General features: G+C 39.9%; 1 protein-coding gene across 1 annotated transcript in view; it reads right to left on the reverse strand.

The window, feature by feature from the left end:
• csmd3b (CUB and Sushi multiple domains 3b) overlaps positions 1-20,675 on the reverse strand; it is a 575,187-nt gene that overhangs the window by 327,562 nt on the left and 226,950 nt on the right. The window contains 1 exon segment of the mRNA XM_037535436.1: positions 19,539-19,746. Within this exon segment, the coding sequence (XP_037391333.1) occupies positions 19,539-19,746 (208 nt within the window).

The raw sequence follows: 20,675 nt of genomic DNA on the forward strand, positions 1-20,675 counted from the left end.
GCTGTGACTGTCTCCTAACTGCAAAGAAAGAATAACATTGTTGGTAAATTGCTGGTAACAGACTCTTGTAAATAATTAAAGACATGGGACATTAACTATTAAAGCACCAAAACCTTTTAATATGTTCAATAGCTGGTCCAATTTCCATTCCTGAGCAAGGTCTATTCTTGTAATAATGTAGTTTACTGGGGACAGGATCACAGGAAAATTATAAGCTGATGGCAGTATTAGGGCAGCCTACAGTGATAAAAGATGATGTTAATTACATTTATAGGTAAACGGTTTTTATGGTTATAGATGAAAAGAAATATGTTTAGAGCCTTTGAAACACTGTCCTCTCAACAGCTGCTTCAAGTTTAATCCTAGCAAACAGCCATTCTGCACTACAATAGTCCACTCACCTGGAACATACTGTAATTAATGTCATATCAGCAGGTTTACTGTGTATTCCTATCCTTTTCCAGATGGCTGTTACTTCAGTGCAGCACCACGTTATAGCTAACCATCTTAAATAACTGTTATAAGTATCAACATATCAATAACGTCTAACCTGCCTCATATTAATAAAAGAGGTACCCTCATGTTTATATTAATACAAAGACGGCATGAGCAAGGGCCTAGCATTTAAAAACCTTCCCAGACATCCTTCTAAGATTGTGCTCTGCTGAAGAAGATATTAAGTTTCTACTTTAGAATTATAATATATATCATTTTAACTTCAATAAAGAAAGAAGAATTAGACAAAATGTAGACCTTTATTGAGTCACGATATAGCAGACTTTGCTAAAAAATGAAGTAAAACTCAGGCACTACAGCTCAGAATCTGTTGACTGCTCCTGCGCTTGAGGGCCTCATCTCAGTGACTTTCCGTTGTGCCTGGTGGCTATTTTGGCTCTAACAGGACTCCAAATGAAATTCATGTCTCAGCTGAGCAACTGGGTGGCATGCTCTGCCGCTGGTGGGCACAGAAGTAATCAGAGAGAGAAGCCAATGTGCTGATATTAGACTTTCAGTAGAGTCATTTGCTCATGGCTTTGCGGCACACACAGGAAACAAGGTGCTAGCAGTAGACTAGTTTCTCTGTCCCAGACAAAAAAATCACTACACACGACTTCCATGCAAATCAGAAAAATTCTGTATAAGTTCCTACATCTTACATACATGAAAAGCAAAGATTAAGATTAAGTGACCCTTATTATAGGCATTTAACCCATCTGTGAAGTGAAACACCACATACACACTAGTGAATACACACACACTAGGGGGCAGTGAGCACACTTGCCCGGAGCGGTGGGCAGCCCAATCCATAGCACCCCGGGAGCAGTTGGGGGTTAGGTGACTTGCTCAAGGACACCTCAGTCATGTGCTGTCGGCTCTGGGGAGCCGGCGACCTTCCGGTCACAGGGCCAGTTCCCTAACCTCCAGCCCACGACTGCCCAAAGGACATTACACAGATGAGCCAAAACATTATGACTTAATATGCTGTTGGTCCTCTGCCAACCTCCCGAGGTATGGGCTCTACAAGACTTGTGAAGATGCCCTGTGGTATATCTGGTACTACGGCACAGTAATGGGTCCTTTAAGTTCTGTAAGTTGTGAGGTGGAGCCGCTGCAGCTCTGATTTTTTGATCTAGCACATCCCACAGATCCTCGACTGGACTGATGTTTTGAATCCAGAGGCCAGGTAAACACCTTGAAATCTTCAGTCCCAAACAATGTGTGCAAAGCAACAGGGCGCATTATCCTGCTGTAAGAAGCCACTGCCAATACCACTGGCATACCACCTTTCATGGCAATGGCCAGACCCAGGATATCCCAGTAAAACATTGCCCATAACTACTCTTCCTCCATCAGCTTGTCACCTTTCAACAGAACATTCTGGTACAATTACTTCTCCAGGTATATGGGGCACACATACCTGGCCATTCACGTTAATGGGACTCAATGGATCAGGGGACCTTCTTCCTTTGTTTAGAGGTCCTGTTCAGATGCTTGTGTGCCCACTGTAAGCACGATAGGGGAAAGGGTGAGCATGGACACTCTGACTGGCCTGTGGCTGCACAGTCCCATCGCAGCAGGGTGTAACACACTGTGTGTTGGGACACACTCGTCCCATAAATTGCATTAAAAAAACACTGTGAATTAGAACTTCTGTTGATTCGAGCCAGATGCCATTGCCTCTGTTGACCTTCGATCAGGCCTTGGGCACCCAACACCCTGTTGGCAGTTCGTGGTTTGTTCCTCCTCTTACCACTGTCAATAAATACTCACCACTGTTGACCAAGAGTACCCCACAAGCCGTGCCATTTTTGAGATGCTCGGACCCAGTTGTCTGGCAATAACATTTGTCCCTTGTCAAAGCCCCTTAGTTCTTCACATCCCCCCATGTCTCCCTCATCCACTATGTCAACTACAAGAATGAATAGTTCACTTAACATCTAATATATCCCAGACCCTGACATGTGCTGTTGTTACAAGATAATCAGTATAATTCACTTCTTCTATGAGAGCTTATAATGTTTTTGCTGATCAATGTAAGTTCACTCCAGCAGAAACGATCTAAAAATGGTCTAATCTTGTTCCTTAAGTGTTACACAACACATAATTTCACTTCAAATACACCTTAATTGAATACAATTGCCCATAAAGTTTAGTTAAAGATATTAGTTGAATCAATTAGATTTGTGTTCGATCTAAGTTTGGACTAAGTTCTCCATGCTAGAGCTTCAGAAGCAGGGATGGGAGCCCTTGCTTGAAACAACCTCAATTGAAGGCCTGTTTGTAATTATTTGGTGCTGAGAGAAATGATGGGGTATCGCTGAGCATTTGACTTTGTGACATAACCAAACAGTTGCCAGACTGAACATCTGTTCTGCAATGAAAATGAAAACACATGATTATATACTTGGAGACCCTCAGATACATTGGACACACAGTATGACACAACTGGGATTTGAAATTCTGCAGGAGGAATTATAATTTTTACTTAATCATTCCTTTGTTACATTATTGTCAAATTAGTAATCAAGTTAAATCATTAAACACTTCAACTTTCCCAAAGTATTTACTGCAATGTTATTTTGAAAACTGAAGGCATGTTATTATGATGGGCTAATGGGGGCTCTATCAAGTTTTACAAATTCTACTAGACAGCAGTTAATTTATCAAATCACATCATCTCACTAATTAAACATGCAGATTGGTCTTACTTTTGGATGACTTTGACGCATTGTTTTGCTTTTGTCCCAAAACAGTAATTTAGCTAGTTTGCATTGTGAACTTGTGCCCCTGTCTATGAAAATTCCCAACTACTAATTTGCGATGATGATGTGGATGAATCTGGCTAGGCCTTGCAGTCCCACGTCTGTGACAGGGACAAAAAAAAAAGACTTCATAAAAGCCTCAATTTTTTTTCAAAGAGTTATTTTGTGAACAGTAATGTGTGTAATTAATGTGACTAAAGCTGTTTCAACACTTTAAAGCTGTAACAATACGCCTCTGTAAGCCAAGAGTGCTTTGTAATATTTTTCCAACTTGGCATCAAGAGGCTCAGATCACATTTTGTGATCCAGAGTCCAGGAATGGGAGCAAAATAATGGCTACCCTAGCGGTTTTCTTATAGGTTTTTTAAAATAAAATAATAATAATAATAATAATAATAATAAAAACATACATACATCATGCCTATACTACACTTCCCTACAAAGGCAAAGCGAAATCACCATGCCAACTATGAAACTAAATTCTGTTGCTGGCCAAATACCTTGCAGATATATAAGCAATGTTGGAACTGACTGATAAATGACTGTAATACAATAAAACTTGTTTTGCAAAGGGCAGTTCCATTTAAAAAGCAGAGCAGTGTGTTGTAGCTATGAATGTACAAAATAAACTTTCTCACAATGTATGTATTAATTTAAATAATTCAGTAATATTAATTTGCTCAGTTAACAACAAAATAATGCACATGAACTTGAAACATGAACATTCATCCATCCATCCATCCATCCATCCATCCATCCTCTAAGCCGCTTCTCCATCAGGGTCGCGGGGGACACATGAACATAAACATGAAAATCACATAAAAATAAAATGAATGCAGGGTAGTTTCCAGTTTTCAACACCGACGTCCACTGAGTGTAACAGTGGCTGCATGTTTCCAGTTCTCCATGATTTAAGTCCTTTTTCCTGTCATTTTTTACATTATGACGTGTTTGGAGGGGAACTGGAGCTTTATGCATTACTACTGCTTTTGTTAATTTGCTTTCTCCATAGTTCTCCACGAGCACTGTCCACTAGTCTGCCAAAGGTGTCTTTCATTGCTCATGTAACTGATATTACTGATGTCTCCTGCATCAGCAGTGCGTTTTGCTTATAGATGAGACTTTGTACTCAATGTACTTTGGTGCTAAACAAATTCACAGCATTGTAGTAGCTGCGCGCGCAAGCAGACTTCAGGCTGAAACTAACAATGACTGGAAGGGTCAAACCAGGAAAATGCATTGAAGACATTAAAATAAAAAACATGTCATTTAATAATTGATTGCATTAATGTGTCAACTTTCAAACCTTTAAATAAAATGAACAATGATAAAAAACAGGTAACACAAAAACAATGTATAGGAGCCTATAACATGTTTGGGTGGATAGCAACAGAACTTCACAGCTGTTTTTCTCAGGTTTAGTGTTGGTGTAGTGGCTGCAGACACCTCACTTCCCCATAAACACACAACTCTAGGCTAGTTTCCTCAACTGAAAATCTTACAAAATACCAGGAGACGTAGGAGATACATAAATCTCACCATAAAACCTACATACTGTGCAAGGCTTCCAGCTAATTGTCCCTGGGTTTGTTACAAACAGAGATAACACCTACAAACAGGCCTAGGCTGCAAAGCCCCTATGGGGGGCTGCTGTACAGAACGGATCGCAAGCCGAATTAGCGCTATCCCACCTGACTGCAGCAAATGAGGGTGATGGGGGCTTGGCGTGGATCCCTCCATAGGCCCTGTCCTGAAGGACAGCAGTGCTCTAGAAGACTGCGGCTCCTGCCAGCCCTTGCCATCCAGGCTCCTTATCTCCCTCCTGGCAAAGCTGACAGCCCCTGGTCGCCTGCCACCTCCACTTTAGGCAGGCAGCCTTCGGAGCCGCCTGATGGCTGCACAGCTGCAGATAAATGCCCCTGCACTGGTCATCCCGGCCGACTGAATGTCACAACTTTGAGGGCTTTGTGCTATCCTGCACACCAAAAGCACTTTAGGAGAGGACAAACTGTAATGGATTTTAACCTCAAGGTTTTTTTCCCCTCCAAAGGTCTGCACATTACTGTATGTGTGTATATGTGTGTGAAAGATAGAGTTTACAGAACACTAGAGAGGACAGCGTTTTATAGACTTCACTGATATTTGCAAAATATGTTGATGTGGGCAGACATTGTTGGTATATGCATGTATGCACCGGCCCAAAAACTTTGTGGCCACTATAACTGAATTGTTGAACTTTGTCTCCCAACGCAATTAGCTTCAAGTATTTTTAAACTGATGTCCATGTTTTTGGGGGGCTACTGAATACAGTTCAAGTGCCCTGGCACAATACAACACAGAACAGCCCACAAGACAACATAGAGCATTTTTGTTTGGACCATGATCTGCTGAGCTAATAGCCTTCAAATCTGTGAGATGATGCCTAGACATACAAGTCCTAATGTCTAATGAATTGCTGAACATTTTTTTTCTTAGTGTTGGCCTTTCCTGCAGATGCCAGAATAAATATGGATTTTGCATGAAACAGGTACATAAGACAAAATGTACCAATGGCAATATGTGGCTATGAATGTTTAAAATATACACTGCTGCTGTCAGAAGAGATCCGTGTGGAAAAGTTAACTTTGCAGGAGAAGGAAAAGCACTCTCAACTTTTAATGTAAGTTAATTTCATGAGGCTTTCCTCTATGGATCATTTTTATTGGTCTACTTATCGTAAAATTTTTAGACAATGCAGAAGGGAATTAAATGTAAAAAATGTAGATTTTTTTTTAAACCTAAAAGCAATGATTTCAGGTCTGTTTGTATATTAAGTATTTCTGAACACGAAACCAGAAAAATCAAGAGTTCCTTGAGTGATGCCATAGATAAACCTCTTCTCTCCCTAAAGAATAACATCTACAAAAGAGATTTGTGAGGTTAAAGAACTTCTACATAATGTAAAGGTCCTGCACACTTTTAAGGGTTCTTACTAGAACCTATATTATGTGGAAAACCATTAAACCTTGAAAAGGTCACACTGTCTGGGGGACCCTGAGGTCCAGTTTGAGAACCACTGCTTTGAGAAACCAAATGTGGTTCTTTGTTGGCATTTCTCCAAAAAACTCTTTATCTTTACAGTGTAATGTGAGTGTACAGTCGTTTTAAAGTGAGTGAAGTATGACCTTGTATGTGTGTGCATGTACGTGTTTATATGCAGATGTGTGTGTGCTTGTGTGTGTGTGTGTGTTTGTGTGTGTGTGTGGAGTAACTCTTGAATCCATACAGCTCAAGGTCACAGCGGAGGCACCTCCTGCTCGGGATGCTGCTTCCATCCTGGTGCAGTAGATTTCCCAGAAGTGCACGTCGAGGAGTGTGCCAGCGAAATTGATTGGAACGTGGAATGCATAACATTACTCTAAGTAGATGTTCAATTTATTTCACACTTTTGTTGTTTAAGCCTCTGCAAAGGAAATACAGAAAATCATAAATTATGCGGCTTGCCATTGGTTTTCAATCAGAGGGGCTTTTTATGGGATATTTATGATGGATTAAAATGCTAATTATCATTTTTATATCAAGCTAATAAGAGGATTAAATAAGGACCATCCTGAGCCAATTTCCTATCATACACATTTATGAGGATCTCCTAGAGGAAACTGTACTGTAAATTACCCTGGTACTTTAAATCAACATTTAATTCCCAGACTGCGCTGGGGGTCGCAATTCCTGGTGATGAACCATGGATTCTGAGCCAGGAAGAGGCAGTTTACTGAGCTGCTTTGAGGCTTTAAATGAAGAGTTTCCAACTGCTGCAGGTTTTGCTAGAAACCTCTGTTAATGGATATGGCTGTGGGTGGGCAACAAGCCTAAAATCTTTGAGTGCATCTCTAGGATCACTAGGATAATAGTTATCAACACATACAAGAGTTTCATGTATTTTATCCCTTCGTCTGTCAGTAAAATTAATAAAAAGCGTGGTGTAGCTCATTTTAACAAGCAGAGAGATTCTGGTGAATGGTGCCATTTCTAGGCTTTTAATTGAGACTGCATTTATGCATTGTAAGTAGAAGAAGAGATGTTTCAATATGATCTGATTTCGATTAAAAGATGTTGTACATACAGTCGTGTTTTGTTGAAAGAAATCCATTCTCTACTTTTTTGTCATTTTTTTGACACTGAAACAAACAAAAACGCAAAAAAAAATGCATGTACAACGGAAAATCATGATGTACCTAACTACATACTGAAGTAACTATTTATTTTCCATGCAGTTAAGCCATTTGACTTCCTGCTGGACAACTCCTGTGCTACCAGCATGGGTGACATAAATGACAGGTGAACGATAACTAAAAGTTGACCATTAAAGACCGCTTTTCAAGTCTTAGCTCTGTGCCATTAGTAGTCAGTGGGGGCTGAGCGTGAGAGAGCATTTTTGCAATAGATGCCAACCTTCCACACATGTTCAAGTGTTTTAAAAGCCACTCTTAATTATGCTCCCTCTGACTTCTATCAGTGACTTCTGGTCACTGGAGGGATCGTCTGCAGACAGTGAGGTCCCCACAGCAAAAAAAATAACCATGAAAACTCCTCAAACTATTTCCTCTTCAAGAAACATCATGCTTAGCTGTGATGATGTTTAGATGGAGTGTGTTCTGATGCAGTCTCAGTTGAATAACTCACCTAAGAGTAACTACATGAGTTCATTCTTCTTATTTGAGATTAAGATTTCAAATGACTTCTGAAATATTCATAGCCATATTCCATCGCAACTGCAATCAAGTGGTATAAATTAGTCTATTACAGGAGAGCTTTTTAAGTAGCGCATTTAACTAATACATTCATAATTTTGAACTCGAAAGTGATCATTTGAACTCTAGTTGGGAAAAGCATGTAATTGAGCCAGAATAGCAGCAGAGTAGGCAAAGGTCAGAAGGGGACATCCATGACATAGCACAATTAAGCTGTTTTAGTTACATGATTAAAGTCAGCTGGCCTTGACCCTGTTAATAATAAATAGTACATCTATTTCCAGTTAGGAAAAGTGTGTGTGTGAGGTGGGGGGTCGGGGGGAGGTTGTGTCCAAATAAACAGATAGGAACTTTATTAAAGGCCCAGCACAGTATTTTTCCTCCTTACTCAAGATGTTATATTAGCAGAAAGTATGTGATTATCTTCATATTTCTGCCCAATGTTCATTGAGCAATGCAAAGTGCATAAAATAACCTCTAAATATTATTGTTTTTTGTACCCTAACCACAATTTAGGAATTACACTTTATTTGGCATGATCTTAAATAAGCACTAATTGACTATAGCGAACAATAAGCTTTCAAATATTTTATAAACTGTGAAATCGACTGACCCTCCCACACTTCACATGCTCTGCAGCGCTCTACTTGAGTAACCTTATAGCTACTAGGAGATGCCATGGATTCCATTGTTGACCAAGACCCATAACAGCCTTTCTCTTGTTGTCTGAACGGCATCTGCACCCATTCGTCCATCCATTTTCTAAGCCGCTTCTCCCTCAGGGTGGTGGGGGGGTGCTGGGCGGGCAGAGAGACAGACAGACAGACAGACACTCGCACACTCACACCCAGTGGCAATTCAGCATGTCCAATTGGCCTGACTGCATGTCTTTGGAAACCACAGAACCTGGAGGAAACCCACGCAGACACAGGGAGAACATGCACACAACTCCACACAGAGAGGACCCTGGTCACCCGGCCGGGGAATCGAACCCAGGCCCTCCTCGCTGTGAGGCGACAGCGCTACCCACCGCGCCACCCCAGCCTCTGAACCACCCCCACCAAGCCATTTTTCAGCTTTGTGTTAACAATACAGCTGAGATGCAAAACCTTTGATTAGCTGGCTCACAAACAAAAGTCAGGTGCAGGCACTACAGTATGCCACAGACTGGAAATTGGATAACATCAACACATCCTCACTTGTATAAACCTGATACACTTGTACAAAACATAAGCCAGCATAAAATAGCCCGATTTCTGTTTGTTAGCCAGCTAATCGAAGATTTAGCATTTGTTAAGAATGTGTGCTTTCTCTCTCTCTCTCTTTTATATATGCTTCCCTTTATCTCTTCCTTCTCTCTCTCTCATTAGGAGCCCAACTCATCATTATGATTGGCTGGAGTCCCGTGAAACAAGTGCATCTAACTGGCTGGCTGCGGGTGCCTGGGGTATTTCTTCAGTGTCTCTTTCTTCCTCGAGGCTTACCTTCATGGTGGCTCCGGGCGAACATCTTCAGCATAAGAGCACAGATAGATGTTTGTTTTATGGTATTGTCTCTTGTATCAATGTATTAGTTTAGTCCTAAACTAAGCCAGACTGGTGATGTTTGTCGTTTTGGTGTACGCACGCTCTGATGACTGTCCTGTGTTGGTTTTCAAAAGAGCAGCAAAAGAAAAGAAAATAACATGAACCGATCTGTTTAAATGCCGAATTGCTCTTTTTTGTCCTTCTTTGTTGTGTCTATCACAAAAACCCTAGGCAAGTCGTAACACATTTCAACTATAATGTTAACAAAAAGCTAAAGTCAGCTTCTAACTAGCCAGCTTCTTGCTCAAATTCCACTTTAAATGGTACAGCAGTTACAGTCTGCCTGTGTCTCACAGAGGCCAGTGGCCCTCAGAATTCACAATTACACAATTTTCCACTTACTCATGATATAGCCAAGAGAATTTAAGTGTCCAGCACTGGAGCCTAACATTGTTAACAAACACTAGAAGTTTTCCATAAATACCTCCCTACAAACATAATCTCTAGCTTCCATATGCCTGTGTAACATGCTTGCATGACTCTGCATGATGATGCTTAAACATGAGTCTTTGCTCATGTTTAAAGTTTACCATAAGTAACATACATTTACCATAAGTAACATTATACCTCAAATCACATCAATAGGACCAGGATGCAGTTTACGAGGGTTGAGAGAAGTTTTGGGGGGATGTATTTATGGAAAAGATTTGGCTGATTATTGCCTTCTAGTGTTTATATGTTAGCCTTATAGGTCCACTGCTAAACTAAAGAAGCCCATCCAATATGTCTTGGTTGATCCTCTTGGGTGTAAATGTAATTTTTTGCTGAGCTATTACTGTAACCACATGCATGTACCAGGAACTGGGCCAAAAAAACAAGAAAGCTGCTCGTTTAAATCTGCTGCCAAAAGAGTTACCCCATGTAGAACCGGAGCTTTCTAGATTTTATTCAAAGAGCAATTTGTATCAGTAAGCACTTATTATTGATTTGTCTAATAATAGCAATAGCAAAGCGGACAGATGTGTGACATAAACCTCTATTCCTATTCATGTGTTTGCTTTTGCAATATTGTAATTTAGTAAATAAGTATAAGTAAGTATAAATGGTATAAACCTCTGAATTTCAGCATTGCTGCATCACATTATTTCCACATCAAATAAATGCAACAACCTCATTCAGAAACTGCATTACTGATAGAAAGAGTAGACAGAACGCTAGACTGTTCCAGCAAAAATAACAGCTATATGCAAAACTAGTGTACCAGCATAAACTACTATAACTATGAGCTGTATTGCACATCAAGAGGAACACTCAGGCCATGGGTGAATAGTGAATTCATGTAAAGCAGAGGTTTTGAATCTTCAGTCATTGTCTGGTCAAAACGCTGCCCTGAATGGGGAATGACAAATTCTTATTTTGGAATTCTTACAGAGCCAACAGTCTTGAAGCCCCTCTCTCAGATGAAACATCTATTTCTAGAAAGCTGTCACTTTGTTAAACTCTGGTTTTATGTCTCAAATGACTCTCTGGATTGACTTCACAGTGTGTGCTTTGGCTAGTGCAACTGATAAAACTTCAAGGAAATGATACAGAACTGATGTGTGTTTGCGCATGACAATCTGCTGAGGCGTTATACACTGCCGAAGCTTCAGTCGAGGTCACTCTCGCGGTGGCTGCGACTAGCACATCGCATTTCCCCTCACGCAGCAGTAGGGCTGCAGAGGACCCAAGGCAGATCTGAGGCCTCTCTGAAGCTCTGACAGGCCAGGCAGGCTGATGGATTGGGAAGCGTGCAGCTCGCCCTTAGCTAGCAGCGTGGACCCTCTCCGGAGCTGGGTGACGGATCAGGACAAGACGCTGGCGTCACACTTAGAGGCATCAGCTGTAGCTTAGCACCACTGATCTCAGTGCCACAGAGATGAGTGAGAGGGAGAGTAAACCTGTTACTGAAACTTCTATCATGGTCATTCTTCAGTAGCTAAGGTTAGCAAAGGCAGACGAAGGACGAAGGTAATCGCTTACTCTAATTGCCCTTGTATTTTATTTTCTAATAATGCATTTCATTTCATGGCAAATAAGCTCCTTAAGGTTTCTGGCCAATACTGAATACACTTTAGATGTTGTATTTAGTGAACTGTGTAAAAAATGGCTGTGCTTGTGTGCATCTGTTGACATCATAGATTTTAGCTCACTACATTATTAGACCTATGAAGTATGGAAACATAAAAAATAATGTTATATGAACAATGCAGCAATACGTCATGAACAGTGAATGGTTCAGGAGAATTGTACTAACAGAGCAAAGCTCCTCATAGCAAGATTTGGTTTCAATCTGATTCTTATTTCATGAACATTTCAACACTCTCTCAACATTTCATGAACAATTAGCAACACCCCATCTAAGGAGTGTCTAGGCACAGACCTAGCCCAGGCTGAAACACTCTCTATAACTTCAGTGTCAATGGGTGGGGCTAAACCGTTGCAGGCTGAATTGACAGATAATGCTTTACAAAAAAACAAATGTAAAGTGGGCTGTTTCTGCAGCTTAGTTTCCACTTACAGCCTGCATGGACTGAATGATAGGGTGACTGTATGATAGTGAATGGATAATTTTGAAACAATGTTTACATATTACATTACACATTTTTCTGTAATATTTCTCCCTCACTTCCTCTTATCTGTTCTTGTTTTTTTTCCTTCTGTATCTTTTCCCCTTGCTGTCCCGCTCTCCTTCCTTGTTGTGTGTTTGTTTACACTGTTTTCTCTGCCAGGGGTATCTCCTGTGTCCATGTTCAGCCTTTCGCTACACCCTCTTGTATGTCCCCAGTGTAGGTCCCTTAGCCATGTGCTTCTGTATGGGTTTTCCTTGGTCCTCCCTGTTCCGCCTTTATGTCACAACCTTCGCCTGGTCTTTGTTTGTTACTCCTCCTTTTTGTTTATTATTCCCAGCATTTTTTTTCTTGTAGGGAATAAATATATTTGTTCTCTTTGTATCTTCATCTTTGTGTGCTTCAGTGCTACTTTTCTAGTTTCCTCTTGGTTCTTCTGCCATGATTTTATACGATTCTAACAAGTCTTTTCAATATTCCAGCTAGTTTTTAGCAATATTTTCCCCAGCCATTTGTTTTTAGTATTTTTCACTGAACTCATGGATGTCTTTACACTGCTGGACTACTAATGGCCACATCAACCCCTCCAAAAAAGATTTAAATACAAACTGACTGCTGCATTCTTCCTTCTCATCTCTGTGTTACATTTTCCATAATATAGGCCAGGGAATGCTGCTAATGGGCCAGCAGTCTTTTTCGCTCATATGCACAAGATCACAGATGGATTTGTCATAACAGTCTAGAGATTGTTTGCTATAAATGGTAGGGTTCTGGTTCTCCCTTCTTAAAGTATAAATTTAGTAAAGAAAGTGGTTCTATATAGAACTCAAAGAACTCTCTTTGATTAAAGGTTCTTTGCATGGTGAAATGATTCTTCTGATTAAATGGAGAAGGGTTCTTCTACTGTGACAAGCTTGACATCATAACAATAGAACAACCCTTTTTAGTGCTATATAGAACCCTTTTCAGAAAGGTTCTACATAGATCCATCTGTAGCATATTCTCCATCAATCTGAAAAACCCCTTCATGGTGAAAAGAATCCTTTAAACATGCAAAGGCTTCCTTCAGTGTTCATGGTTCTACACAGAATGGTTCTTCACTGAAGAACCCTTGAAGAGCCAACTTTTTTACATTTACATTTACGGCATTTGGCTGACGCTCTTATCCAGAGCGACTTACAATTTGATCATTTTACACAGGCAGGCCAAGGCGGTGTTAGGAGTCTTGCCCAAGGACTCTTATTTGTATAGTGTAGGGTGTTTGCCCAGGTGGGGATTGAACCCCAGTCTACAGTGTAGAAGGCAGAGGTGTTACCCACTACAGTATCCCAACCACATTTGTATTTGCATAAATTCACCCAGATTAGCTATTGCCTTTGATGTTATAAGAAGTGTTTCAGTTTGTATTGTTATTACAGTGAGTAATAATGAGGTACAATATAGGGCAGCCAATCAGAAGAAAGATTATTTATGTATATCAGTCTTAAAGGCACAGTAATAAAAATAAAAGCCTATTTATTTTAAAAGGCCCATATCATGAAACTGAATTTAACTAAAGAGTTCTACAGTGTTTCAGCTCTGAGTGCTTTCTGAGTGAGGCACAATACAGGGCAGCCAATTAGAAAAGAGGTCATTTACATATATTAGACTTAAAAGCACAATGTGTGGAAAAATACTGTTTGTCAGTTGTACTTCTGACCAGAGGTGGACGAAGTATACAAATCATGTACTGGAGTTAAAGTAGAGACCCCCAAGGTAAAATACTACTCCAGTAAAAGTAGAAGTCCTTACTCTAGACCTCAACTTGAGTAAAAGTACAAAAGTATGTGGCTTCAAATGTACGTAAGTATCAAAAGTAAAAGTACTAAAAGATTAATTATGGCTCATCTGATGATCTGTTATCATTTTTATAACCAGACTCGCTTCATGAACTCATTTCAGGTGAAAATCCTCCAGCGTCTCTCTTGATAAACCAGTCTTTTAATAGAACGTCATTAATTAGAGACGCTGACGTCTATTAAAACGATCATAAGCACAAAACACTGAAGATAAACAGTTTCCATCAGGGAGAACCGAGTGGCTCTGAAATCACTTTTACACACAAGCAAAGTTTCAGTTTAAGATTACTTTGTAAATTAGTTACAAGCTGAAAGAAAAACTGGCTTTAAACTCAGGATCAGAAATAAGTTTTCCTTTATTGTATTTATCTGTAGGCCTCTGTTCATAAACATAAACTAACCAAAACTAATTTACTATAAAATGAAAGTGTTTATATGAATTCAGAAAAAAAGAAATGTGCCAGTCACGACTGCATATGGACATATTTCTATATTGTGCTCTATTTACAGGTTAGGTTAGTTCCATCACTGGTGTTCTTGCTTTGCACTTCTTTTGTTTTGACATGTTACGTTTTTATACACACAAAAACCAAAAGGAACGATAGATTTCTCAAAATGTAGTGGAGAAAAAAGTCAAATATTTGACTTTGAAATGTAGTGGAGTGAAAGTAAAAAGTCACCCAAAATAGAAATGCTTAAGTAAAGAAGATACACAAAAAACTACTTAAGCACAGTAACGAATTACATTTACTCAGTTACTGTCCACCACTGCTTCTGACTCCCACAAGTAGATTAACCTGACATTTGTGAGTGCATTGACAAAGTATTCGAAGAGAACTCTGTCAAAACTTGTTGAAGACCATGTCCTCTGAAGATGTAAGTGAATTATCTGCTGTTGTCATCATATCTTCTAGTATGATGCTGATTCTGCATTTGAAACCTAAACATTGAGTCACACTTTGTGATGCATGTGATGTTAACGCATCGGTCTGAAAGATTTCCCACTAAAATCTGTCCCGGTACTCCTCACTTTTAAATGATTATATCAGGCTCTGCAGACTAACTTGCAGCAGCACAAGCATATTTTAGTGTGCTCTTTTTTCTCAGTGCTCAATAATGCTACTTCTTTCAGTTTTAACAAGACATATTACTTCTTTAACTTGATGCAAAACTGGATTAGACCATTTTTCCCACAGCAAGGGGATGAAAGTGAACAAAGGCAATACCGAGTAAGTTCATCAAATCGACAGTCCTCAAAAATGTCAAAATATCAGCTTAACAAGTGATTTTAATCGCTGCTGTCCCGAATTTGCATTAAAATTAAGCTCTTCAAAATCAGCAATCATTAATGTTGGACTCTGAAGGCTCTTTTAAAGTGTTATACTGCCCAACTTCATGAGTCCTCTATATCAGCTGAATGATGATGGTATTATGAAAATTATTTTTACCACATTCCTCATCCGCAGAAGATACAACTGGTATTGTATTGCGTACAACCCTGTAATATCTTGGTACAGTGCTTACAAGCATATAATAATATGAATACTGGACATTCTTGAATCACATAGCAACTATCTAGACCAATGCCCCCAGTCCATCCACTGCTCCAACCTAACACACAACACAGGGATGATGGATGATCTGGAGGGCCCTGAGGACCAAACTAGGAAACACTGATCTAGAAAAATGTACTACAATATCTTAGAGTGTTTTCTTTTACTACAATCTAAATGAATAAAGTAGACACCTTTTATTACAGATTCAACTGCACATTGTGAAATGAGCACAGTGTTTGTGGTATATTTGGTACTTCATATGTAGATGAAGCAAATGCCTGGCATGACTGGCAGGGAGAGGAAAAAGGGTGTGGGTCTACTGCATGTCTTAAAAATATCAATTACATCAGGCCACACTAATCATGCCCTATTTACAATTGCATTAAAACACAATTAGCATCTAATAGAACCATAATAAGTTCTTGCATAATTTAGCATTAAAAGTGTGAACTTGGGTTGACCTAGCCATGCTATTATGTTTCTTCATTCAGCTCAAACTACAAACATGTGTAGACCCTGAAATTTGGAATACCTATAATAACATAGTATATATAGTATATAACTATAAAAAGTAAAACTCAAGCACTAAATGTCTTTTCACTGGAGCAACTGAAATATACCACATTATTTCTACGCAAACCTACTGGTACCTTTCTTTCTTGTCATCCTAGTGATTACTTTCGGGGTTTTTTTTTCGACTGATGACATGATGCGAACAGATGCAAAATAAGAACCCAAGAGACAACTAAAGCACAATCCGGACTATTTCGCATTTCCAGCGTACCTGTAATCAGGTTCTGAGGCTGCTGTAAGCTCTCTCTTCTCTGTAGAACAGTGGGATGCTCGCAGGGCATCCCACCCACATGCAGAAGCTCTAATGAGATAGAATTCCGGTTTGGAGGAAAGACTGAGAAATATACCTGAAGCACAAAACCACTCCAGTAAATAACCCAACCAATCAAAAAGCATTAAGACTGCCACGAAGAAAAATAGACTGTTCCCTTTTTAAAGCTTTCCACTGCACACTGAAGAAGAGCACTCGAATATCTGCCCATCTTTTTTCAAGACTTCCTTCTGAGCTTGCTACCTGGATAATCTAATTGGGTGCATTCACTTTGTGATGGCAGAGGTCCAGAGACTGACAGAGAGAGAGAGAGAGAGAGAGAGAGAGAGAGAGCGAGAGAGACAGAGAGAGAGAGAGAGAGAGAGAGAGAGAGACAGAGAGAGAGAGACAAAGAGAGAGAGAGAGAGAGAGAGAGAGACAGAGATAGAGAGAGAGAAGAGATAGAGAGAGAGAAGAGATAGAGAGAGAGAGAGAGAGAGAGAAAGAGAGAGAGAGAGAAAGAGAGAGAGAGAGACACAGAGATAGAGATAGAGAGAGAGAGAGAAGAGATAGAGAGAGAGAGAGAGAGAGACAGAGATAGAGAGAGAGAGAGAAGAGATAGAGAGAGAGAGAGAGAAGAGATAGAGAGAGAGAGAGAGAGAGAGAGAGAGAAAGAGAGAGAGAGAGAGACACAGAGATAGAGATAGAGAGAGAGAGAAGAGATAGAGAGAGAGAGAGAGAGAGAGAGAGAGAGAGAGAGAGAGAGAGAGAGAGAGAGAAGAGATAAAGGGAAACAGATAAAAGAGAGAAGTAAAGACACAAACATACAAAAAGAGTGAAAACACAGAGAGAGGAACAGAGAGAGAAGAGATGAAAAGAGCAAGCAATATAGAGAGAAAGGCACGCACAGAGTGAGAGAGAGACAGAGAAAGACATACAAAGAGACAGAGAAAGAGATGCAGAGAGAGAGAGACAGAGAGAGAGAGATAAACAGAGAGAGAGAGAGAGAGATACCGACTGAGATACCGACTGAGATAAACAGAGAGAGACATACAGAGAGACGCACAGAGGAAGACATAGAGAGATGGGCATACAAATAAAGAGGTAAAGAGAAAAAAGGGAGGGGGAGAGATGGGGAGGGAGCCAGAAAGACAGGCATAAAGACAGTGAGAGAGAGACAAAGAGAGAAGGAGAGAGAGATAAATATACAAATAATGAGAGAGAGAGCCCAAAAGAGAAAACAAAGAGAGAGAGAGAGAGAGAGAGAGAGAGAGAGAGAGAGAGAGAGAGAGAGAGAAAAGAGAGAGAAACCGATTAAGAGACAAAGGCAGAGATACAATGACAGAATGAAACAGAGAGGCATAGAGAGACAGAGCTGTTTCTGGGACATTCATCGAGAAAAAGGAGACTAAAATCTCAATCTGTGTACATCAGGAAATCACACAAGCACTACAGCAACAATAAACAATAGGCTGTAAATATAATGAGCTGATAGCTTCCTGTAGTCTTATTACTGTCCCCAGAAATGTCAGGCAGGCACAGCTTTACAGTACAAATTAATTACACATAGAATGAGATTAATACAAGACAAAACTAATGATACAGATGATTAAGTGATGTCAGGCAGGTTCATCTGTGGATCTAGTCTCGCATGGGTGAGCAACACAAACACTGTGGCGGTGGAACACGATGCCTTTCGTGTCGCGTGTAGCAGCAGCCTCAGATGTCCACTGTTCTTTGTTTATGCAGCAATCAGCGAAGGAGAGGGCCTGGATGCTTATTTGCATATCATGCATATTCAAATCAGCTCACTGATGATTTAAAAATCCTCTTTGACATCCCATTGCTTTCTGGTAGGAGATTATCTTGAATAAATCAGTGTAAACCATGTGTTAACAACGCCATGGGCGCAAACCTGAAACCAGTGCCTATTTCAGCTCCAACTGTTCTCCAACCAAGTAAATACTTCCAGCTTTTAACCTGGTTTGGAACTGGATTTTGCATGGGGGGGAAAGCTTGTGCGCAGCGGCATATTGCTGCCGTAACTCTAAGAGTTGTGGGACTAATAAAGGACTATCTTATCCATTTTGAGCAGTGATGTTCATTGAGCTGAAAACCACAGATTCCAAACAAAATGTAATTAAAATATGGCATGGATTCAATCTGCAATCCCCACACAGAATAGGATGGGTATTTAACTGCAAACACTAGCTCTTTCACATGTAACTGTGTTATGCTATGAATTTTCTACCCAAAGCAAAATGTGAAAAGGGATACGCATGAAACCCAGCATTAGACATCTCGACTCTTCCTTAGTGCAGTAATTATCCATCCTTTTACCTATCGTCACAGTCAAACTGGTGGACACGAATGGAGGGGCTGTAGATCAATAGACTAATCTGTGCACAATCGATAGGCAGCAGAGATGAAACACTTATGATGAGGACATTAGAAAATATTAGGTGCTTCCAATACAACTAATGATTGTATCCATTACCTAGAGCTCGAAACATCAGATCGAGGTGCAACATTAAAGCAGAATCAAGATTGCATGGTGGAAAACAAGCATGCACACACCTTTACAATTAGACATCTCTCCACTCCTGGAAGTGGAAAGGTTCTGCATTTTGAGTAACCTTTTGATGCAAACTGAACAGCTGCTTTTCAGTATTAACACTTCACTGTAGGTCAGTGTTCATAAAACTACATGGCACCTACATAAGCCATCAAAACTCAACTTACAGGAACCTGCATAAACATTTAGCCTATTAAGGCTTATTCTAGTAGGCTTTGTATATTGTTAAGGCTGCATTTTTCAGCATTGATGTCAAGTGGACATAAACCTTAGTGTATATCACAGTGACATAATGCTGACGATGTGACGCAGGGGGTGGTATGGCATAAAATGTAAAAACAAAAGTACATCACTGTGTAATGAAGGGCTTGTGTAGGTGTCATGCCTTATGAACAGCACACTACATTTAAGAGTTACCTTTTCTACTATAACTCGGCCACAAATGGATTAAGTGCAAGGGCCTACTTTCAGTTATCTCTAAACAAATTCTGAATGAGGCACAACATTAAACACCGAATCGGCTCAGCAACACACTACCACACATGAGCATGGAAAGCACGACTGCGCTGACACACACACACAAACAACACAGAAAGCGGACAGTTAAGTGTGACTCACCATATTGTCGGCGGCTCTGACCCCTCCACTTCCAAGTAGTCGTATTTTTCCTCCGTCTGGAAGTCTGTAAAAATGATGGAGATGGTGTCTCCGGGATCAGCAAGTATGGTCCACGTACAGTCCGCACTATTGTAATATTCACTCGGGAAATTGGGACTCGAAATGATGCCACTTGAACCCCTCAGAGTATCACCACATGTGTCCTCAGCTGTCAACCAAACACGAAAAGACTTCTGTTAGGAATCGGCCTTTGTTTACTACACAAAGTATACAGCAGAAAATGACAGCTGAACCTTTGAAATGGGTCGGATAAAGGCCACTTTATATGTATGCCAGATTGGAGTATAAAATTAGCATGTATACACTAATATAAATAGTATTATTTAAATTAACTTCAAAAGAGATTTGCCAGCCCATTAGGTATTATTAGCTTATCTGTTATTAGCTATCTCAGGCTTTAAATCTTAAAAAGAAAGTAATAAGTAATCCAGCATCTACTGCTGTTAAATGAAGCTCATGGCAGGTCTACATTTTGATGCTGTTTTTGCTGAATTAATGTTTCTTCTGGAGCTTCAGAGGATTTACTTTCAAAATAATTTAGCATTTTCAATGGGCTGAACTAATGTAAGGGTTCTCGTGAATTCTGCAAGGTCCCAGCTGCATTTCCCAACAGACTCAGAGCTCTGCTCTTGTCTATTATACTCAATGCTCTCCAATTTGATTAGAATGTACCAGATTGAGATTTTCCCATAATTTTTTTTTCTCATTTTTAGGGAAGAAATTGGGATACATTAGAGTTATGTACAGATAAAGACACATGGACTAGTCTGTGCAAACATGATAAATTATATACATATAATTTATACAAAACGAGCATCCAGCTATATGTACATATAGACATGGCGTGAAGCCGTGCGTATGTACATACAGTGCATACAAATATATGTGTAGAAAGTGATGCTCTGTTGTGGAGAATCACTTTTACGTGGGATCATACATACTATCAAGTGCTCAGTTCCGGGCAAACAGTGAAAAATACATGGAAACATTTAAAAGAGAGACAAAATGAGAAGTAAGAGGCAAGAGCCGTGTCAATGTGGATCATACAAAAGGTACACACACCATGCACACACAAGC

Source organism: Pygocentrus nattereri, chromosome 27 (assembly GCF_015220715.1).
Source record: "Pygocentrus nattereri isolate fPygNat1 chromosome 27, fPygNat1.pri, whole genome shotgun sequence".
NCBI lineage: Eukaryota > Metazoa > Chordata > Actinopteri > Characiformes > Serrasalmidae > Pygocentrus > Pygocentrus nattereri.